At 35.0% G+C, this 25,209-nt stretch overlaps 1 protein-coding gene across 9 annotated transcripts in view; it reads left to right on the forward strand.

Annotated features, from left to right (window-relative positions):
* Positions 1-25,209, forward strand: part of NBEA (neurobeachin) — a 667,980-nt gene that overhangs the window by 169,927 nt on the left and 472,844 nt on the right. For all 9 annotated transcript variants that reach the window (XM_044249587.1, XM_044249579.1, XM_044249580.1 and 6 more), the window contains one exon: positions 2,621-2,713. In XM_044249587.1, coding sequence (XP_044105522.1) covers positions 2,621-2,713 — 93 coding nt within the window. The remainder of the gene's footprint in view (positions 1-2,620; positions 2,714-25,209) is intronic.

The following is a 25,209-nucleotide window of genomic DNA, read 5'->3' on the forward strand; positions in this document are numbered from 1 at the left end:
AAGTGGGTCAATTAAAAATGCCCTTATCATCCTTGTGAATGATACCAACCTTAGATTGGTTAGTATGAAATTCAGACAAAATTCTGTGTTACTTTGACACAGTGAAAATATGATCTTACAGAGGAAAATGATATTTGGTTAGATTTTTAGGGGACTGAAATAGTAATTAATATGTGTAGTATGAGTAGAATGATTAGACACAATGAATACCAAAGCCTGGTTGCTCATGACTGACACCTGTTAAACATGTCCTGTTGTTACCATTGTGTTCAAAACAGTGACAAAGATGCACATTTCAAAAAAATGTGAAGAATGTAGGCTTTGACTAGAGATATTGAAAAAATAGTCTTATTAAATGGAACACTTACAGGTCTGCATCTTAGGTACTCAAGGATAACAGTTATATGTATGTATAGCTATTGTATGTATAACTTTATATATAAAATTTATATATTTTATAAAAATACTTAATATTTAATATTTATATTATATTTTTAAAATATAAAATATTTTATATTTTATATATAAAATTACCCAGAATTTTCTGGGGAAAATTCTGATTAATTATTTACTAATAATTATATGCTATGTATTAATAATTACTATATATAGTAATTATTATATATTATATAGTATATGGTATATTATATACTATATACTAATAATTACTGAGCACAAAGAATGAACTTAATTCTGGTGATATTTTAAGCAGCATTAAGAAAGACCATGTAATAGTACAACCTTAAACCCAGCAGCTAAAAATATGATATATTTATATCTGAAAATCTTTGAAGAAAAGAACACATAAGTACTGGTCTCAAGTAATTTAGATCATTTGCTGGCTTAATATAGTAAGCTCAAACTGATGAATTAGGATTCACCTAACTATCTTATTATATTTCAGGTGAACATTCATTAACTGATTTGTCAGTAAATTTCCCATTCACACTATATTGTAATCCTGTGTTCATATCTTGTTTTGTTACGGAACAACTGTCTAGTTGTAAAGAAAATCCTATGTAATGTACTTGAGTAAGGACCCCGGATGTTTTCATGTTTCAGTTGTTAATCATAATTTCTGTTAGTCCTGGGTAGATTTTAAACCTTTCTTATCCCTACAGTTTAAAGTTATTTCTAGAAAACAGGAATTCTGTGGGAGTTTCTGATTCCATATCTGAGTATAGTCATGTTTTTAGACTGTGAGCTTTTACTTTGGTTCTCCAGATTATTTTTACTGTTGAATGTTCTTTCTCATGATTTCCTGAATAGTTCTTTATCTTATATGCGTAACTTTTCTAGTCTCATGCTTTTTTTTTTTTCCATTACTGATCTTGGTTCATAAAAGTTCTGAAAATAGATTTCAATGTAAATACATATTTAGGAACTTGAGGCTTTTAGAAAAAATCCATCTTCTAAAAGAAATAGTAACTCTAATGTTTACTTCAATCTGTTCTTCCTTAGAGTAACACACAAATAAGAAACAGTATCAACAATATATTATCTTCTTTTATAATAGTATAAGCCACTGTTAAAACAAATGTGACTAGCTTTAAGTAATGTGTTCTCTTTTCTTAATGTTACTGAAACGATATAAAAATTATTCTGTATCTTCGAATACCAACTTTCTGTTTAGCCTAGATGACTCCATCTTAAAAACATAAAACAATACTTTATTTTTTAAATAGAATTTAATACAATAAAGCACATCCTAATTTTATCATTACCACCACCAAGTTCAAAGAACTTTCTTAAATTCTAGAATTAGTTGCAAAACAGTTAGTTATTATTGTCCCCTACTACCTTATGGAAAAAATGTTTACTTTTATGTTTTGGAAAAAGTTTAAATTTTTTAAATATTTATGAAAATTATAATGGATATAGCCTTGTTCTTATGTCATGTTCAAAATGACTATATGTGTTAAATTAGGGTATATGTTAGTAGAGACTTCTTTGCTCAAAGTACCAGAAGACTTCTCAAGCCAATTTAAGTAAAAACAGAATGATGTGTTTGTTAGAGAAATCTCATTAGGGTAAGAATAAGGAATTGGAAAGGTATAAGGAAACAACTTACTTTCTCTGCTACTTCCTATATGGTTGCTTTATTCTTCCTTTTGTGTACAGACTCATGTCTGCAAACAAAACAAGGCTGCTTATAGTTTCTGTTTTAAATAATTTTCTAATTCAGGAGCCTAAAAAGTACTAGATATTGTTTCTCAGATCTTGCTCCAAGTGCTTAGAAAAGAGAAATAATTGGGCAAGTATCTATCCATGGTCCAATTAGCGATAAGCAAGAAAAAAAGGTCATCAAGTAGAAATGTCAGGGGCAGTTCTAATAGAAAGGGAGATACAGCCTAACTAAGCATGTATCTTACTTAAGATAGATTTTTTTTCATTGTGCTAGAAGGCAATACTTAGGAGCAATGAATCACTTTGAACTTTTGAGTATTTATTTGCAGGCCAAGTTTAAAAAAATAATAGTAAAATTTGTTAGTTTTTAAATTTTTCCAAAGAATTTAAAATCCTGAGAGGAACTTTAGATTTTTTATATTTATAGTTCATTGTGCTTATATTTTTAATATTTGTAATTGCTTAAAAAGTCATTTATTTTTGTATTTTTTAGAGTAATCTACAAATTATTGGCTTCTAAAAGTGAAAGTATTTGGGTTCAAGCTCTGAAGGTTCTTGGATACTTTCTGAAGCATTTAGGTCACAAGTAAGTTGATGTTTTTCAAAATAATGAATTGTGGAAATACCTGTTGAAATTGTATTTTTATAGTTTCATATATAATGGAACATGAAAATTGACTTGAATAATCTTACAGCAGAAAATAATAGCTTCCTATTGATTGGGGGGGGGGACAAACCATAAGTGACTCTTAAAGTTATAAAACTGTTTTATGAAAGAATGTTTATTAACAATAGGTTATAGAAAAATTCATAATTTAAGTAATATAGTTTCTTTTTATTTGTTTGCTGGAAAATACTTTCATTTAAAGGATGTAGGAAAATATTTCATCAACTAAAACAAAAACACTTTTGTTTATGATTTTGATCAAAACTTTCCTAACAGGGAATACCATGTATATGAGAGTTGCTCTTTTGCTTACATGCTAAGTCAGTATTTTATTATTTGTACTTTTTTGTAGCATTGAGGCTTATTATGTTTTTGATTTAAAGATCTAGAATATTTCTTTTTTCCCCAAAGCCCTGAATTTAGATACTTTCAAATGTCACTTTCTGATATAAGGAATGTTTTTCATATTATGTTATCCAGTACAAAATTATTCTTTTTAAAATTCACTTTCTATACAAATGAACCCAAGAAAGTATCATTTAATTATCACTAGATGGGGTTCCTCTCAAAACCTCACTGTTGCCATTTCTTTTTGGTGCTTAGATTTATGAAGAGTTTATTGATAACACTGATGAAAACTACACAAGATCTAGATAAGACATCTGTAACATGCTAAATAGTTTGAAAGAGTAGATATGCTTTTTATTTTGGTTCCAAATCAATAGTCAAATAAGGGAGAATAGACATACTACAAATAGAGGAAATAGTTCAACAAAATCTCCCTTGTAGGAAAAAAATTATGCATATATGAGGATCTGTAAATGTACTAGTTGTTTGATTACTGAATGAGAAGCACATGTAATTTCAAAATTAAGAGAGAGGGATTACTCATGTAACTTTGGTTAAGTAAAAGAAATTGACTTGGAGAAATTAAATAAAGGATTCCAGTCCCAGATGCTAAAACTATTAAGAAAGTACATTTAAAAATATAGCATTGTGGAAAAGATAAGCCTAACTAACCTGCAGATAAAAACATTCACTGGAAAAATATTGTTACAGAGTACATAATAATTGCAATTAGAAATTTTACTGTAAGTTTAAAATGTAAGGAATGAATTGCTTCTGAGGAAGGATTACTACTAAGCAGATGGTATAACACAGAAGCATTGGATCATGGACTAACAAAACTTTGGAGGGAAGTTTCTATTTTTGTTGAAGAAAAAATAATTTATACAAATAAAAATGAAATCAGAGGAAGCCTAAAGGAAGATAAATTGTGTGGTTGGCAGAGTGAGATACACAGAAGATAGAAATGAAAGCAAAATGATTAATATGTATGGATGGAAATATAAGAGTTCAGAAGGATCAAAGAGAAAATGATTGATATAGAAGGCACAGAAATTCCAAAAATGGTATAAATTGAGTTTCCAAATAAAAGCAGAACAATGGGACTAAACAAATACTTAAAGCTATAATTCTGCGAAGTCCTAATAAAAGATTTTGCCATCCATATTAAAAAGTCATGTTGTGTACCAGAGAGAATTTTCCTAGAATGGTCAGTTCAGAATTAAACTATTGTGTTTAAATGTAAGTCAAGAATATTCAGCAGTGTGGAAATAAGAGGAAAATTTGAGTTGGGCATTGGACTTTTCTATAACATTTTTCAATAAAGAAAACATAAGCAACACCCATAGGATATTGAAGTGAAGAAAATGGGAGCCAAAGTATCATTTTAGTAAAAGGAATGCTGCCAAACAGGAGCACCTGGGTGGCTCAGTGAGTTAAAGCCTCTGCCTTTGGCTCAGGTCATGATCCCAGGGTCCTGGGATCGAGCCCCGCATCGGGCTCTCTGCTCAGCAGGGAGCCTGCTTCCACCTCTCTTTCTATTTGCCTGCCTCTCTGCCTACTTGTGATATCTGCCTGTCGAATAAATAAATAAAATCTTTAAAAAAACAAAAAGAATGCTGCCAAACAATCTTTAACCATACAAGGAATTATTTTTCTGAATAATTATTGAGAAAATTTCTGGGGACAAAGTTCAGCCAATCAGGATGACTGGGAAGACTATAGCTAAGTACTACTGGTGAACACTGAATGAATTTAACAGTAAAACTAAGTCTAAAACAAACATTTGAATTAGAGTGACAGACCAGAATTTACTTTTATATACCTTATTAATGTAGAAATGCTACAGTTATAATGAAGTGGGAAAGGATTAAGGAAAGACAGAAAGTAGAGTAAATCCGAAGAGTCAGAGGTTATCCATAAGAAGTTGACAAATGATGTATTAGAAACAGAGGCTTACTGACTAAGATTTGATGGCACAGGGGAGATGAAAAATTAAGAGTAAATATATTGAATTTATCATTGCTCATAATGGGAAAATACACTTGCTAAACATATAGAAGACTTCTTATTCCTTTATAGCTACAGAGTAAGAAATTTGGCAAAATTATAATGCTTTCAAGATATTAATAAGTATAAATAAACCAAAGAATAATACATGTAATGGAATCTTTAAAAAATCTATGAAAGTTGGAAGCATAATGTAAAATATGACTCTAATGCCAAACATCTGCCATGAAGATAAATGTAAAAGTTTTTCTAAATCACCTATTTTAAGAAAAAAGAAAAACAGTTCATCACAGTAATAAAATGCAGATCTATATGCAAGAAATATACCGAAATAAAGTGATTTAGAAAGGCTGAAAATTAAAGGATACTTAAATGTTATACCACATATATACAAACGAAAAAAGCAGGAATCATAATCTTAGCATTGGACAAATTAAAAGTCAAATCAGAAAGCAATAAATTCCATAAAGAAGGACACATAGTGTTAAAGGGTGAAACTTTCATGAAAAGGAAATTTAGGAGAATTAGTACAATTACCATTAATTTAAAACATTAAAGCAAATTTTAGTTCACCTTCGTTCATAAAAATCAAAGGGGAAAGTAATATAAATAATAAGATAAATCTGATTAATATAGTTTGAAGTCTGTATCATGTTAATAAAATAAATCAGTGCCATGGAATATTTATGGAAATTTGACATGGCATTGTAGACATCAAAGAAAAATTCTAAAATGTAAAAATAAAACCGAGAAGGTTCTCTTATTAACATACGGTAAAGTTAGAAAATAGGAACAAAATTAGAAACCAAAGTTTCTTCTACCTGGAAAGTTAAAATTAATTGAATAACTTTTGTGTCAAAGAGAAGATGCATGCAAATTTACAGAATTTTTTTCAGGATTTTATTTTTCATCATGGTAAGTGTACACTTAGTCCCATCCCCTATTTTCCCCATCCCCCCTCATTTACCATCCCTCTGGTAACTATCAGTTTATCTTCTGTAGTGTAGAGTCTTGGTTTGTCTCTCTCTCTCTCTCTCTTTTTTTTCCCTTTGCTTGTTTGTTTCTTAAGTTCCACATATAAGTGAGATCATATGGTATTTGTCTTTCTCTTACTTCTTTGTTTTGCATTATACTCTCTAGCTCTATCCATGTTATTGCAAATAGCAAGATTTCATTTTTAATGGCCAAATAATATTCCTGTGTGTGTGTGTCTATAAAGATAAATATTTTTGCCTATTAATCTATCAGTGGACTCTGCACTGCTTCCATAGTTTGTCTATTGTAAATAATGAACATAAAGGTGCATGCATCCCTCTGAATTCATGTTTTGTATTTTGGGGGTAAATACCCAGCAGTGCAATTTCTGGATTGTAGTATAGTTCTGTTTTTAATTTTTTGAGGAACTTCCATGCTGTTGACTACAGTGACTGCACCAGTTTGCATTCCCATCCACATTGCAAGAGCGATCCTTTTTCCTCCACATTCTCACCAACACTTGTTTCTTATGTTTTGATTTTAGCCTTCTGATAGATGTGAGGAGATACCTCATTATGGTTTTGATTTGCATTTCCCTGATAATGAGTGATATTAACATTTTTTCAAGTGTGTGTTGGCCACCTGCATGTCTTCTTTAGAGAATTGTCCATTCATATCTTCTGCCCATTTTTTAAAAAAGATTTAATTATTTATTTGACAGACATACATCACAAGTAGGCAGAGTGGCAAGCAGAGAGAGGGGAGGGCGGAAGCAGATGCCCTGCTGAGCAGAGAGCCCAGTGCAGGGCTCAGTCCTAGGACTCTGAGATCATGACCTGAGCCCAAGGCAGAAGCTTAACCCACTGAGCCACCCAGGTGCCCACTTCTGACCATTTTTAATTGGATTAGTTGTTTTTTAGGTTGAGTTGTATCAGTTCTTTATATATTTTTGATACTGACCCTTTATCGGGTATGTCATTTGCAAATATCTTCTCCCATTCTTTGGGTTGCCTTTTAGTATTGTTGATTGTTTTCTTTGCTGTGCAGAAACTTTGGATTTTGATGTGGTCCCAATGGTTTATTTTTGCTTTTATTTGCCTTGCCTCAGGAGACATATCTAGAAAAATGTTATGGCTGATGTCAGAGAGATTATTACCTGTGCTCTCTTCTAGCAATTTCATGGTTTCATGTCTCACACTTAGGTCTTTAATCAATTTCAACTTTGTTTTTGTGTATGATGAAAAAGTGGTCCAGTTTCATTCTTTTGCCTATGGCTGTCCAGTTTTTCTAACACCATTTGTTGAAAAAGCTGTCAATTTCCCATTGTATAGTTAGTCCTCCTTTGTTGATTACAGAATCAATGTAAAGAAATTTGTTGCATTCCTATGCATTAAGAATGAAGTAGCAAAAAGTGAAATTAACAAAGCAATTCCATTTACAAATTTTTTTTCTGGATGCAGAACTGTGAGATTTTATTTAATATTATCCTGAATCTGTATTTGGAATATTTTTTCCATTCTCTGTTGGTGGTTCAAGTTACTTTATTTTTTAAAAATTTTTTATTGTGTTATATTAGTCATGATACAGTACATCATTAGTTTTTGATGTAGTGCTCCATGATTCATTGTTAGCATATAATTTACAGTTGCACCAGAAACAATAAAGTATCTGGGAATAAAACTTAACTGGAGAGGTGAAAGACCTGCTACCCTGAAAACTATAAAACACTGATGAAAGAAATTCAAGAATATGCAAAGAAATGGGAACACATTCCGTACTCACGAGTTGGGAAAACAATATTGTTAAAATGTCTGTATTACCCCTGGATACCTGGGTGGCTTAGTCCGTTAAGCCGCTGCCTTCAGCTCAGGTCATGATCCCAGTGTCCTGGGATCGAGTCCTGCGTCGGACTCCTTGCTCAGCAGGGAGCCTGCTTCTTTCTCCACCTCTGTCTGCTGCTCTGCCTGGCTTGCGCATACTCTCTCTCTCACTGACAAATACATAAATAAAATATTTTAAAAATATATTAAAAAAAAAAGTCTGTATTACCCAAAGCAATCTATAGATTTAATGCAATCCCTATCAAAATACCAAAAGCATTTTTCACAGAAGTAGAACAAATAATCCTAAAATTTATATGGAATCACAAAAGATTAGACCCCAAATGGACAAAGCCGTCTTGAAAAAGAACAAAACTGGAGGTATTAAATTCCAGATTTCAAGTTCGATTACAAGCTAGTAGTAATTAAACCTGTCTAATACTGGCATGAAAATAGATACACAGATCAGTATAACACAATGTAAAGCTCAAAAAAATCTCAAAAATTATGTGGACACACTGAAGAATTAAAACAAAAACAAAAACAAAAAAAACTTCAAAAACCTATGAGCTACAGCCAAAGAAGTGCCTAAGGGAAATATCCATAGTTACAAAGCAATAAAAAGAAAATACAGAAAAAAATAATCAAAATGTGTAAGTTAGGAAATGAATAACCAAATAAATGGAAGGTAGGAATTAATGATTCAGGACACAAAGAATCATTTAAAAAACTGTTTTTTTTTTAAAACTCCCGATATAGATGGATAAGTCATCATTAATCAGCTCAAGAAAGGGCAAAAGTGTGAATGTACAAAATTATAATTTCCATAATTAATATACAAACAGAAAATTTAAAGAATTTTACATAATAATTTTGCCCAGCTTTTCCTAGAAATTGATAAGCTAACCTAGTAGATAAAAGGAAAAGAATATGAATGAATGGTCAGCTCATAGAGGAGAATATGCATGGCACATAAACATTTGAAAGGAATGGAGTCCTACTAGTAATTAGAGAAATAAAGGGACACTAGTTCCTCAGTTGGTTAAGTACCTGCCTCAGGCAAGGTCAGGATTCCAGAGTCCTGGGATCTAGTCCCCCATCTAGCTCTTTGCTCAGCCGGGAGCCTGCTTCTCCCTCTGCCTGCTGCTTCTCCTGCTTGTGCTCTTTGTCTCTCTGACAAATAAATAAAATCTTAAGAAAAAAGGGAAATCTAATCTGAAACTAAAGTAAGACATCAATATATTAGATTGGATGTGGGGGGAGCAAGCATTCTTATACATTGCTAACTGGAGCATAAGTTACTGTGGTACTATTTGGAATGCCGTGTTAATTTTGATCAGTGTCTGTCAAAAATACAAATACATATACTTTTTAACCCAGCAATTTATTGCTTCTACCCATTTGAAAACATGACCCTTCAGAGTTATTCATTGTTCTGCTGTTTAAAATTGGAAAGGTTAGGAGAAATCTTAAATTTCTATTAATAGAGAATTTGTTAAATCATGTATCGTTCATTCATTAAATAGAATGTCAGCAGTTGTAAAACAAAACTATTGAGATAAGTCTTAGTTATGTTGATATCACAATTACATTGTTGCATGATTAAAAACAAATAGTATATATAGATGAATATGTACTGGGTGTAGTTTTGTATAAAAGAGAGGATATAAAAATATAGTACTTCCTATATTACATTAAAATCTAGAAGCATATGTAAGAAACAAACTTAAGAACAGTGGCTCCTAGGGGCACCTAGGTAGCTCAGTTGGTTAAGCCTTTGCCTTTGATTCAGGTCATGATGCCAGGGTCCTGAGATGGATCACCACTTTGGGTTCGTTCCCCAGCAGGGACTCTGCTTCCCCCTCTCCCTTTATTGTTCACTCTGCTTGTGCTCTCTCACTCTCTCTGACAAATAAATAAAATCTTAACAGAACAAAACAAAAAAACCAGTGGTTCCTAATGGGGAGTTGGTAGAAATGATGGTGAATGTGGATCAATTTAATCTTTTAGGCATGCAAATATTAATAACATTGTTTAGGAAAAAAAATGCAAATATTTAAAAAAACAAGCAACTTAAAACCTTGGGAGAATTTTCATTCATTATTTTATTGATGGAGTTGAACTGAATAAAAATCAATGACTGATTAGTTTAAATGAGTTGTTCTTGATTGGTGCAATCATGGAGTAAAAGGACTAAGGTAACACTGAAATTAAGTGTTTTCTTAACTACTTAGCTACACAGGGAATTAAGTCCAAATGATTTCCATCAATATGATTATAAAATTAAATCTTATTGTAAAATATAATATTTAAAACAAAGCATGTATTATTTGATGGTTAATAGAGATAATGGTTAGTAAAATACATGTAATTCATTACCTTTCTATTTAGACTGCATAGGTTTGGATCCTGGCTTAGTCATACATTTTCTGAATAGTTTTTAAAACATCCTTGAGCTTCAGTTTTTATCCCATAAATGAGTAAAACCATATTGCTTCCCTCACTGAGTTTTAAAGATAAATGATAAAGTAGACATAAAATGGTTAATCACAGTATATTGCAATGTGATAATTTAAATTGTTAGCAAAAAGTAATAGGTGCAATTTAACATGTAATTCTGATAAAAGCAGAATATACCCTCAATAAGATATTTATCTTCAATATAAAATTTTAAGTATGACATACTAGCAGCATTCAGATTAGTGAGATAAGTTTTTCTACTAAAATTATTACTATTATTGTTAAAGATTTGAAAAAAAATTAGGGAAGAGGAAATAGGTAGTATTTATGAAGGGTTTGATTATATACCTAAAAGCTTAAGAAAATCATCTCTAAAATTTAAGAAATGAGATATCACCAAATTTAGTGTCTCATTTGTTTATAGAGCAATTATCTGGCAGGAAATCTTAGATGAGTCCACAGATGAAGCTACACTGAAGTCGGGTGGATTGGTCCCTCGTAACACCTAGTTTATAATTTCTATCAAGTGTCTGGAATATAGGTTGTTAAATCCGTACACTTTAATTGTCAGCTGAACTAGAGATAGGTTTGAAATCTGTCACTAAAATTGAGAAGTCTGTTCCAAATAGTATATACAGCTACTCTTCCCTCCTGGGGATGGAACTTAAATCTCCTCTATGGAAGTGTGAGATGGACTTACTCACTTGCTTCCAAAGATAGTGAAACCTGGCAGTGATTTTCAATATTGATTAGGGCTAACATCAACAGTCATACAGCATCCTGAGGCGATGTATTTCCTGATACAATGTGATGAAAAAAACACTTCATCTTTGTGGTATTCTTTTATAAGAAAAATAACTCAAGCCTAGTCCAGAGAAAGCATCATACATCCCAGATTGAGGGATATTGTACAAAACACTTGACCAGTACCCTTCAAAACTGTTGAAGGGCATGAAAAACAGAATGGGAAATTGCTACACACCAGAGGAGTTTAAGGAGAGATGATGACTACATTCGAGGTAGTATTCTGGATTGGATCCTGAACAGAAAAAGGATATTAGGGGAAACTAGTAAAATAGAAACAAAAAGGGTGATCCTGGTGGGTGGTATTATGGAGGGCACATATAGCATGGAGCACTGGGTGTGTTGCATAAACAGTGAATTCTGGAACACTGAAAAGAAATAAATTTAAGAAAAAGTCTATAGTATAGTCAATAATACTGTACCTGTGTTGATTCTTAATTTTGACATATGTCTCATGATGACATAATATATTAGCACATAGGGAAGCTGGGTGAGTAATATAGGAGAACTACCTGTACTATATTTTTAACTTTTCTGTAAATCTTAAAAACTTCCAAAATAAAAATGTACATAAAAATGAGTCACATAGGTTACCTGGGTGGCTCAGTTGGTTAAGCATTCCAACTCTTGATTTCAGCTCAGGTAATGATCTCAGGGTCATGAAAATAAGCCCCCCATCAGGCTCTATGCTCAGCAGGGAGTCTGCTTAAGATTCTCTCTCTCCCTCTGCCCCCATCCCAAAAGATGGAGAACCATAACTTGGATGTATGCTTGAGGAGAAAGCCAAACTGTTCTTTCATGGAAGTAGTATTACAGCTATCCTCAGAACAGAATCTAACAAACGATTCAGATATATGATCAAAATGCCTAAATGGCTGTCCTGTAATACAGTTATGATCATTTTAGCTTCTATAAATTTTTTATTAACATATAATGTAGTATTTGTTTCAGGGATACAGGTCTGTGATTCATCAGTTTTGCACAATTCATAATGCTCCCCATAGCACATACACTCCCCAGTGTCTATCACCCCCACTCCATTCCACTCCACTCCAGCAACCCTCATTTTGTTTCCTGAGATTAAGAGTTACTTACAGTTTTTTTCCCATCTGATTTTGTCTTGTTTCATTTTTCCCTCTCTTCCCCTATGATCCTCTGCCTTATTTTTCAAATTATACATATCAATGAGATCATATAATAATTGTCTTTCTCTGATTGACTTATTTTGCTTAGCATAATATCCTTTAGTTCCAACCACGACATTGCAAATGGCAAGATTTTGGTGTTTTTTGATGGCTGCATAATATTCCATTGTATGTATATGTATGTATGCATCTATATACCTATGTACATATATACATACATGTGTATATATACACAGATATATGCACACACACATATACACACACCAACACGCATTCCAACACACACACGCACACCACATCTTCTTTATCCATTCATCTATTGATGGACATCTAGGCTCTTTCCATAGCTTGGCTATTGAGGACATTGCTGCTATAAACATTGGGGTGCAGGTGCCGCTTCGGATCACTACATTTGAATCTTTGGGGTAAATATCTCGTAGTACACTTGCTGGGTTATAGTATAGCTCTATTTTCAACTTTTTGAGAACCCTCCATACTGTTTTCCACAGTGGCTGCACAAGCTTGCATTCCCACCAACAGTGTAGGAGGGTTCCCCTTTCTCTGCATCCTCACCAATATCTGTCATTTCCTGGCTTGTTAATTTTAGCCATTCTGACTTGTGTGAGGTGGTACTCACTGTGGTTTTTATTTGTATTTTCCTGATGCTGAGTGATGTGGAGCATTTTATCATGTGTATAATGGCCATATGGATATCTTCTTTGCAGAAATCTCTGTTTGTGTCTTCTACCCATTTCTTGATTGGATTGGTTGCTCCTTGGGTATTGAGTTTAACAAGTTCTTTATAGATTTTAGTTACTAGCCCTTTATCTGATATGTCATTTGCAAATATCATCTCCCATTCTGTCAGTTGTCTTTTGGTTTTGTTGACTGTTTCCTTTGCTGTGCAAAAGCTTTTGATCTTGAAGTCTTAAGAGTTCATTTTTGGCCCTTGCTTCCTTGCCCATGGTGATATTTCTAGAAAGAAGTTGTTGTGGTTGAGGTCAAAGAGGTTGCTGCCTGTGTTTTCCTCTAGGATTTTGATGGTTTCCTGTCTCACATTTAGGTCTTTCATCTATTTTGAGTCTATTTTTGTATGTGGTATAAGGAAATGGTTCAGTTTCATTCTTTTGCATGTGGCCGTCCAATTTTTCCAACACCATTTGTTGAAGAGCCTATCTTTTGTCCATTGGGTGTCCTGCTTTGTCAAATATTAATTTACCATGGACTTCCATTTCTGGGCATTCTGTTCTGTTCTATTGATCTGTTTGTCTGTTTTTATGCCAGAAACATACTGTCTTGATGATTACAGCTTTGTAATAGAGCATGAAATCTGGAATTGTGATACCACCAGCTTTGATTTTCTTTTTAAACATTCCTCTGGCTATTTTGGGTATTTTCTTTAAAATTTTAGGATTATTTGTTCCATTTCTTTGAAAAAAATTGATGGTATTTTGATAGGGATTGCATTAAATGTGTAGATTGCTTTAGGTAGCACAGACATTTTCACAATATTTGTTCTTCCAATCCATGAACACTAAACATTTTTCCATTACTTTGTGTCTTCCTCAATTTCTTTCATGAGTACTTTATAGTGTCTGAGTACAGATTCTTTGCCTCTTTGGTTAGGTTTATTCCTAGGTATCTTATGCTTTGGGGTGCAATTGTAAATGGGATTGACTTCTTAATTTCTCTTTCTTCTGTCTCGCTGTTGGTGTATAGAAATGCAACTGATTTCTGTACATTGATTTTATATCCTGACACTTTACTAAATTCCTGTATGAGTTCTAGCAGATTTGGAGTGGAGTCTTTTGGCTTTTCCACATAAAGTATCATTATCATCTGCAAATACTGAGAGTTTGACTTCTTTGCTGATTTGAATGCCTTCTGTTTCTTTTTGTTGTCTGATTGCTGAGGCTAGGACTTCTAGTACTATGTTGAATAGCAGTGGTGATAGTGGACATCCCTGCCTTGTTCCTGACCTTAGGGGAAAAGCTCCCAGTTTTTCCCCATTGAGAATTATATTCGCTGTGGGTTTTTCATAGATGGCTTTGATGATATTGAGGTATGGAACCTCTATTCCTACACTTTGAAGAGTTTTGATCAGGAAAGGATGCTAAACTTTGTCACATGCTTTTTCAGCATCTGTTGAGAATATCATATGGTTCTTGTTCTTTCTTTTATTAATGTATTATATCATATGGATTGATTTGCAGATGTTGAACCCAGCTTGCAGCCCAGGAATAAATCCCACTTGGTTATGGTGAATAATCCTTTTAATGTACTGTTGGATCCTATTGGCTAGTATTTTGGTGAGAATTTTCGCATCTGTGTTCATCAAGGATATTGGTCTGTAATTCTCTTTTGATGGGATCTTTGTCTCATTTTGGGGTCAAGGTAATGCTGGCCTCATAAAATGAATTTGGAAGTTTTCCCTCCATTTTTATTGATTTTGGAACAGTTTCAGGAGAATAGGTATTAATTCTTCTTTAAAAATGTTTGGTAGAATTCCCCTGGGAAGCCGTCTTGCCCTGGTCTCTTGTTTGTTGGGAGATTTTTTTTTTTTTTTTTAAAGATTTTATTTATTTATTTGACAGAGAGAGATCACAAGCAGGCAGAGAGAGAGAGGTGGAAGCAGGCTCCCTGCTGAGCAGAGAGCCCGATGTGGGCCTCGATCCCAGGACCCTGAGATCATGACCTGAGCCGAAGGCAGCGGCCTAACCCACTGAGCCACCCAGACGCCCTGTTGGGAGATTTTTGATGATTGCTTCAATCTCCTTACTGGTTATGGGTCTGTTCAGGTTTTCTATTTCTTCCTGGTTCAGTTTTGGTAGCTTATATTTCTCTAGGAATGCATGCTTTTCTTCCAGATTGTCAAATTTGCTGGCTTATAGTTGTGCATAATTTGTTCCTATAATTGGTTGTATTTCTTTAGTATTGGTTTTGATCTCTCCTCTTTCATTCATGATTTTATTAATTTAGGTCCTTTCTCTTTTCTTTTTGATAAGTCTAGCCAAGGATTTATCAATCTTATTACTTCTTTCAGAGAACCAGCTTCTAGTTTAATTGATCTGTTCTACTGTTCTTTTGATTTCTATTTCATTGCTTTCTGCTCTGATTTTTGTTAGTTGTCTTCTCCTGCTGGGTTTAGGCTTTCTTTGCTGTTCTCTCTCCAGCTCCTTTAGGTGTAGGGTTAAGTTATGTATTTGAGACCTTTCTTTTTTCATGAGAAAAGCTTGTATTGCTATATACTTTCCTCTCAGGTGCCTTTGCTGGACCCCCTAAATTTTGAACAATTATGTTTTCATTTTCATTCGTTTCCATGAATTTTCTAATTCTTTAATTTTCTGGTTGACCTGTTCATTCTGTAGTAGGATGCCCTTTAGCCTCCATGTATTTGTGTTCTTTCCAATTTTCCTCTTGTGGTTGAGTTCTAGTTTCAAAGTATTGGGGTCTGAAAAAATGCAGAGAATTAGTCCATCTTTTGGTACTTGTTGAGACCTTACTTGTGACCCAGGATATGATCTGTTCTGGAGAATATTCCATGTACACTGGGGAAGAATGTGTATTGTCTTGCTTTGGGATAGAATGTTCTGAATGTATCCGTGATGTCCATCTGTTCCAGTGTGTCATTTAAAGCCTTTTAAGGTCTTTATTTCCTTTTTGATCTTTTGCTTAGATGATCTATCCATTTCAAGTGAAGGGGGTTTTAAAGTCCCCTACTGTTATTGTATTATTGTTGATGTGTTTCTTTGATTTTGTTATTGTTTTATATATTTGGCTACTCCCATGTTAGGGGCATAGATATTAAAAATTATCATATATTCTTGTTGTACAGACCCTTTTCATATAGATATAGTGTCCTTCCTCACATCTTATTATAGTATTTGGCTTAAAAACAAATTTTCTGATATAAGGATTGCCACCACAGCTTTCTTTTGATGACCATTAGCTAGTAAATTATTTTCCCCCACCTCACTTTAAATCTAGAGGTGTCTTTGTGTCTAAAATGTCTTCTGCAGCATATTGATGGGTCTTGTTTTTTTTAATCCATTTTTATCCATTCTGATACCCTGTGTCTTTTTTTTTTTTTAAAGATTTTATTTATTTATTTGACAGACAGAAATCACAAGTAGATGGAGAGGCAGGCAGAGAGAGAGAGAGGGAAGCAGGCTCCCTGCTGAGCGGAGAGCCCGATGTGGGACTCGATCCCAGGACCCTGAGATCATGACCTGAGTCAAAGGCAGCGGCTTAACCCACTGAGCCACCCAGGCGCCCCACCCTGTATCTTTTAATTGGAGCATTTAGCCCATTTACATTTAGTGAAGCTATCAAAAGATATGAACTTAGTGCCATTGTATTTGCTGTGATGTGATTGCTACTGAATATTGTCTCTGTTCCTTTCTGGACTACGTTACCTTTAGGCTCTCTCTTTGCTTAGAGGACCCCTTGCAATATTTCCTGTCGGGCTCATTTGGTGTCTGCAAATTCTTAGTTTTTGCTTGTCCTGGAAGATTTTTATTTCTCCTTCTATTTTCAGTGACAGCCTAGCTGGATATAATATTCTTGGCTGCATATTTTCCTTGTTCAGTGCTCTGAATATATTATGCCAGTCCTTTCTGATCTGCCACGTCCCTGTGGATAGGTCTGTTGCTAGTCTAATACATCTGCCATTGTAGGTTACAGATTCTCTTGTCCCGAGCTGGTTTTAGGATTTTCTCTTTGTCTCTGAGGCATTGGTAAGTTTTACGATTAGATGACAGGTATTTACCTATTTTTATTGATTTTGAGGGGGGTTCTCTGTGCCTCCTGGATTTTGATGCTTGTTTCTTTCCCCAAATTAGGGAAGTTCTCTGTTATAATTTGCCCCAGTATACCTTCTGCCCCCCTTCTTCTTCTTCTGCAATCCTAATTATTCTAATATTGTTTCATCTAATGGTATCACTTATCTCTTGAATTCTCCCCACTTGATCCAGTAGTTATTTATCTCTCTTTTTCTCAGCTCCTTTATTCTCCATCATTTGGTCTTCTTTATCACTAATTCTGTATTCTACCTCATTTATCCTAGCAGTTAGAGCCTCCATTTTTTAGTGCACCACATTAGTAGCCTTTTTGATTTTGACTTGGTTAAATTTTAATTATTGTAGTTCTCCAGAAAGGGATTCTCTAGTATCTTCTATGCTTTTTTCAAGCCCACCTAGTATCTTTATAATCTTCATTCAGAACTCTTTTTCTGTCATCTTACTAATGTCTGTACTGATTATATCCCTGGCAGTTGGTACTGCCTCTTGTTCTTTTTTTGAAGTGAGTTTTTCTGTTTTGTCATTTTGTCCAGAGAAGAATAAATGAATGAGAGAACAAAATGCTAACAGGGTAACAGTGACCTCTGAGAAATATACAGTAAACAAATCAGAAGAGACCTGAAACCGGGAAAAAAGAAAGCAGGGGCAGGGGAGGCGGAATATGGTCAGGCTGGTGAACAGAAGAGAGCCATACACTAGATTTTGGGTGTATTTTGGTCTGTTAAAAGAAACTGCCTCCCCAAATTTTAAAGAAAGAAAACTTATATATACACAAAAATAAGGGTCAGTATGATGAAGGGATGGAATATGACTGTAAAGATGAAAATTTAAAAAGGTTTAAAAAATCAGTAAGTTGCTTGATAAAAGAATCATATTAAAAAGGGGGAGGGAGAAAAAGAAGGAGAGAATGTGATCGAGGAGGAGACTAGAACACTATATTTAGGGTATATTTTGGTCTGTTAGAAGAAACTTTATTCCAAGATTTTAAACAAAGAAAAAAAAAAATATATATATAATTTCAAACACAAATGAAGGGATAGACTATGACTGTAGTAAAGTTAAAAAAATATTTTTAAAAAGGAATCGGTAAGATGTTGTTTGAAAAAAGCAAGAAGAAAGATACAGAAAAAGAAAAAATTTTTTTTTAAAATTTCTTTTCAGCATAACAGAATTCATTGTTTTTGCACCATACCCAGTGCTCCATGCAATACATGCCCTCCTTAATACCCACCACCTGGCTCTCCTACCTTCCCACCCCCTGCCCCTTCAAAACCCTCAGCTTGTTTTTCACAGTCCACAGTCTCTCATGGTTCACCTCCCCCTCCAATATCCCTCAATTCCCATCTCCTCTCCATCTCCCTATGTCCTCCATGTTATTTGTTATGCTCCACGAATAAGTGAAACCATATGATACTTGACTCTCTCTGCTTGACTTATTTCACTCAACATAATCTCCTCCAGTCCTGTCCATGTTGATACAAATGTTGGGTATTCATCCTTTCTGATGGAGGCATAATACTCCATAGTGTATATGGACCACATCTTCCTTATCCATTCGTCCGTTGAAGGGCATCTTGGTTCTTTCCACAGTTTGGCGACCGTGGCCATTGCTGCTATAAACATTGGGGTACAGATGGCCCTTCTTTTCACGACATCTGTATCTTTGGGGTAAATACCCAGTAGTGCAATTGCAGGGTCATAGCAAAGCTCTATTTTTAATTTCTTGAGGAATCTCCACACTGTTCTCCAAAGTGGCTGTACCAACTTGCATTCCCACCAACAGTGTAAGAGGGTTCCCCTTTCTTCACGTCCTCTCCAACACATGTTGTTTCCTGTCTTGCTAATTTTGGCCATTCTAACTGGTGTAAGGTGGTATCTCAATGTGGTTTTAATTTGAATTTCCCTGATGGCTAGTGATGATGAACATTTTTTCATGTGTCTGTTAGCCATTTGTATGTCTTCATTGGAGAAGTGTCTGCTCATATCTTCTGCCCATTTTTTGATATGATTATCTGTTTTGTGTGTGTTGAGTTTGAGAAGTTCTTTATAGATCCTGGATATCAACCTTTTGTCTTTGAAAGATAAAAGAATCGTAGGAAAAAAGCCATAAATTCTATGTGATTTATGCCCCTAGCACTAGAGTTTTGTAGTTCTCATTGATCAGTAAACTTGGTCTTGGCTGGATGTTCTTTCTGATCTTCTGGGGAAGGGCCTGTTGCTGTGATTCTCAAATTTCTTTGCCTGAGGTGGAATTGCACAGCCCTTGCCAGGGGCCAAGATAATTAATCTGCTGGGTTTGCTTCTCAGTAGCTTTTGTTCCCTGAACGATTTCCTGACAGGTTTGGAGGACAAGAATGAAAATGGCAGCTTCCCAATCTCTGGCCCTGGAAGAGTGAAGAACTTGGGGCCCGATTTCTCAGTGAGCCCTTAGAGAAAAACTGTCACTCCTTTTTCCCTCGTCTCTGGCCACACTCTATGCTCACCTGGCCTGTGACTTAGTGTTTCTGTGTCTGGTATATGACTCCATTTGGAGTGTCCAAACCCAGCAGATTCCTGCAGTGTGCTCCTGTGGCACTCCTTGGGTGGGAGGGAAAGAAAGGGAGTCTTCCATATCTGCCTCTTGTTGGGTTCTTGCTTGAAGAGTAGCGGCCCAACTGGGCTGCGGATCATGGTTTATGGTATTCGTGAGCTGAGAACCCACTCCTTGGCTCCATCTTTGCAGCTGGCTTTCCTGCTCGGATACTTGGGGTCTCTGCCACATTCAGGTACCCCTGGTTTTTCTGTAATGCTGAGGGTCCTGAGACCACACTGTCCCACTGAGTCTTCCAAGCCACTGGAGCGACATCCCTCAGCAGAGCAGACTTCTCAGAGTTCTGATTTTGTGTTCTGCTGCTCCATCACTTGCTGGTAGCCAGCTGATGGAGGCTCCTTCCCATAGTGGTCTATCTTCCCATATATCACCTCAGATTCACTTCTCCACATGTCCTACTTTCCAGACAGTGGTCACTTCTCTGTTCATAGAATTGCTGCTATTTTTTTCTTTTAGGCGTTCAGAATGGTTTGATAAGTATCTAGCTGAATTCTTGGGATCAGACAAAATTTGGGTCTCCTACTCCTCTGCCATCTTGCAGAGGAAATTTTTAAAACAGTTGTTATTGAATTTTCACTGTGGAAATAAAAATTCTCAACCAAGTATATTTTTCTGATATCTTAACTTCAAACCCTGTAACTTCTGAGTGAATTCTCCATTCTTCACACTGTAAATAGATCAACTTACTCTCTATGATGTTGGCTTGTTATACATTGACCGTTGTTTAACCTAATGGTTTGGTTCTTTTTGGACTTGTTGAACTAGTCCAGTTTTTCTGGAAAAATTAGTTATCTGTTATCAAAAAGTAGTGATATAGGTTCTGGGAGTATGAGAGTTGGAAAAAAGTTTCCTTTCCATCTATTCTCAACTCTAAGCTATTTAGCTTTCTTCAGGCGAATGTTGGCTCCTGTGTGTATCTGGAGTAGGAATAGAGATAATAACCGGTGCCAGGTTTTCTCTCCCATGGGAATGACAAGCAGGTGAAGAACTATGTTAGAAGCCTAAGGAAAAGACTAAGAAGCAGCAAATCTTGAGGGATCGCTTTGCTCTGAAAGTTCTCTGCCTCTTATTCTCTCTCCTCTGCACTTCCCTCCCTCTGAGTAATGTTAACATTTACTTCTATGTGGGTGACCACCAGGAGGCGCAAAGTTACCTGAAATGATAGAATGATTGTTCTTCTCCACTCTTCCAGGGCCAGAGATTGGGAAGCTGCCATTTTCATTCTTGTCCTCTAAAACTGTCAGGATAGAATGTCCTTGAACTTGTGGAAGTATGGGAATACAGGAGTGCCATGATGGTGGCTTAGGACTTACAGCAAGCTAAGTTTTGTACTACAGATTAGTATATTTAAAAGGTCTTCTGCGTTACACCACCTGCAAGTATTCCATCATGTAAAAATCACAGCAGTGACATCTGACCTCAACTGTGTAAAAGTGAAATATAACAACTCGTTAAAGGCTAATAGCCAGAGACAGAAGATAAGAGAAACATCAAACTATGTACTCATTGAAAGAGAACTAGTGGTGCCAGCTGTGGTGGAACCATTGAATTTTATTTTTAGAAAGAGCAATTGAGATTCAAGTAGAGCACCAAAATTGATAATCTGCCTTGTTAGCTTGTAATTTATTTTCCAGTTTAACCAAATTAGTGGACTGGAAGCTCCCAAAGCATGGTCCAACAATATAAGGTGAAAGAAAAGATAAAGACATAGGCAATAAGAAACAAAATGTAAATAAGAATTCTTGGAGGAGAAAAATAATGGGTATAACAGGATATCCTTAAACAATTTATACTACTAAAAGTTTCTAAATTTTAGGTAAAATAATACAAAAATCCTTTCAGACGTATAGCTGAGCACACAAAAGTAGGTAAATTCTTATGTGCTAAAAATGAAAATCATAATAGAAGAAATAGTTCTTAAGAAGCAAGATAATATTAAACCATGCAGCTTTAAAAAAGTAATCAAATATAACTTAATGGAAATGAAAAGGCAGTAAGTAAAATTAACAATTTCATGGTCATATTAAACAGATTAGATACAATTTAAGAATTGGTGGGGTACGGAGTGGCTCCTTTCATTGGGTGCCTGACTCTTGATCTCAGGGTCATGAGTTCAGGCCACATGTTGGGCTCCATGCCAAATGTTTAGCCTACTTTAAAAAAAAAAAAAAGACTTAAGAATGGTGAGCTGGAAACTCAAAATGAAGAAATTACACAGAATGTAGTATCAAGAATAAAGATGACAGAGTAAAGATAGGAGGTTAAGAGGTTAAGAGATGAAAAAAAAAATGAATGAGGTTAAGAGATGAAAAAAAAAAGCAAATTAAAGTTTTCATAGAATAAAATACCCAGGAATAAATTTAACCAGGGAGATAAAAGATCTATAAACTGGAAGCTGTAAAACATTGATGAAAAGATTAAGAAATAAGATGTTATTCTGTGAATACATATTGGAAGAATTGATATTGTTAAATGTCCATATTACCCAAAGCAGTCTATAGATTCGGTGCAGCCCTTACCAAAATTCCAATGGCATCTTTTCACAGAAATACAACAAATAGTCCTAAAGTTTATGTGTAACCACAAAAGACCTCAAGATACCCAAAGCATACCCTCTTATGAAGAAGAGGTCATGTAATGCCCAGGTCCTGGTGCTTTAGGGAATATCTCTGGTGTGTGCTACTTGCTTTCCATTGTTCTTCTTGGCTGCTCTGTTCTTCAGGCTAGTAATCTGCAGAGGCTCTCCTCCTTGCTTGCTGTGGGCAGTGTTTGGTCTCTGGCCAGAATGTGGTGAATTTTTACTAGTTGTGCTCTGATTTGCTTATTAAATGAGACCTGACACCAACTCCACCAGAACTGAGGCTCACAGAACTCACAGAACTCACAGGTTGGGAGATATATTGTGGGCAGACACGTGCTGGTCTTCTGAGGGAGAGGCCTGCCTCACTGGGACTGGAGTAAGATTGACTGAGAAGGGCTCAAGTGTCCATCAACGGAAAAATGGACAAAGAAGATGTGGTATGTATATGTATACACACACGTACGTATATACAATGGAATATTATTCAGCCATAAAAAGAGTAAAATCTTGCCATTTGCGGTGACCTGGATTTAGCTCGACAGTGTTATGCTAAGCAATGTAAGTCAGTTGGAGAAAGACATATATGATTTCACTCATGTGGAATTTAAGAGACCAAACAAATGAGCAAAGGGGGAAAAAGAAACTATCGCAAAGCTATAATAATCAAACAGTATGATTCTGGCTTAAAAACAGATGTAGGTTAAGGGAACACAGTAGAGAATCCAGAAATAAACCTGTATATATGTGCTTAATTTATGACAAAGGAGCTGAGAATCTACGATGGGAAAAGGACAGTCTCTTCAATAAATGTTGGCGAAACTGGATAGCCAAAAGCAAAAGAATGAAATTGGACTCCTGTTTTACATTATACGCAAAAGTCAGTTCAAAAGCGATTAAAGACTTGAATGTAAGACTTGAAACTATAACACTCTTAGAAGAAAGCATAGCAGTAAGCTCCTAGACATTGGTCTTAGCAATGAGTTTTTGGATTTGACATCCAAAGCAAAGCAACAAAAGCAAAAATAAATAATCAAGACTACAGCAAATTAAAAGGCTTCTGTACAGCAAAGAAAATGATCAAAAAATGAAAAATCAGCCTACAGAATGAAAAAAAGTATTTTCCAGTTATGTATCTGATAAAGGAGTAATACACAGAAGATTTAAAAAATTCATGCAAATCATTTGAAAATAAACAATTTGATTTAAAAATCATGGGGAGAAGATCTGAAGTTCCAGAGAAGACATACAAATGACCAATTGGTGAATGAAAAGGTGCTTCGCAGCACTAATCATCAAGAAAATGCAAATCTAAACCACAGTAGATAGATATCACCGCACACCTTTCAGATGGCTATCATCAAAAATGCAAGAGATAACAAATGTTGCTAAGGATATGGAAAGAAAGAAACTTGTGTACTGTTGGTATGAATATAAATTAGTTACAGCCACTATGGAAAACAATATGGGGTGTCCTCACAAAATTAAAAATAGAACTGCCCTGTGATCCAGCCATTCTTTTGGGTAGATACCCAAAGTAAGCAAAAGCAGTATCTCAAAGAAATATGTACCCCTGTGTTCATTTCAACATTATTTACAAAGAGCCAAGACATGGAAACAACCTATATATCCACATTTTCTTTTCTCATTCATCTGTTGATGGACACATAGGTTGTTATGCATATATATTGACACATATATGTAATGGAATGTTGTTCAACCATAAAAGGGAGGAAATTCTGCCCTTTTCAACAACATGGGTGGATCCTGAGGGCATTACGTTGAGAGAAATACATCAGAGAAAAACAAATACTGTATGATCTCATGTATAGAAACTAGAGAAACCAATTTTATAGGAACAGAACATTGAGGTGGAAGCGGGGAATATGGGGAGTGGTTGAATGTAGTCAAAAGGCACAAACTTGGAGTTATAAGACATAAGTTTTAGGGATATAATGTATAGCATGGTGACTGTAGTTAACTGTTATATATTTGAAAGTTGCTGAGAGATTAGATCTTTGAAGTTCTCATCACAGGAAAATTTTTTTTTTTTTTAAGATTTGTTTATTTATTTGAGAGAGAGAGAGAGAGAGAGAAAGAGATCACAAGTAGGCAGAGAGTCAGGCAGAGAGAGGGGGAAGCAGGCTCCCCGCCGAGCAGAGAGCCCCACACGGGGCTCAATCCCAGGACCCTGAGATCATGACCTGAGCTGAAGGCAGAGGCTTAACCTACTGAGCCACCCAGGTGCCTGCAGGAAAAATATTTTGTACCTGTGTAGGTGAGGGATGTTAACTCACCTTATAATGGTAATCATTTTGCAATTTATACCTATATCAAATCTTTATGTTGTACACCTTGAACTACTTAAAACTTAAGCATGTATGTTAGTCGTAGCCCAATAAAACTGGGGGTTGAATCAAGGTGATAGTTATAAGAAATGTACCACTCTGTGGGTAAATGTTGGTAGTTAGAGGAAACCACGAGTACATGACATATATGGAGTAGGGAATATATGGGAACTCTCTCTACTTTCTGCTCAATTTTGCTGTATACCTAAAAGTGCCCTTATAAAATCTATTTAAAAGAGTAAGAGTGGTGGATAAACTGAGAGGGAAATAAGAAACTGAAAAATGTGTACGTGTATGTTGTGAGTGGAGACTGAATGGTGGTATGAGTTGGATGTGAAACTTTTCTATATCTTTATATGTTATTATTTTTAACAATGTAAGTGTTAATTTGTTTTTAAAGCTAAATGATAAAAATTGCTAGATCAGTATTTAAGTAAAATTACATAAGCTTTAACACAAAAAAGTTGATGAGGCTAAAGAGCAGTACCATGTAAGGAAAAAGGTACAATTCACCAGGAAGAGAAAACAATTTCAAATGCAT

The sequence above is a fragment of the Neovison vison genome, chromosome 5 (genome assembly GCF_020171115.1).
Source record: "Neovison vison isolate M4711 chromosome 5, ASM_NN_V1, whole genome shotgun sequence".
In the NCBI taxonomy this organism is placed as follows: Eukaryota; Metazoa; Chordata; class Mammalia; order Carnivora; family Mustelidae; genus Neogale; species Neogale vison.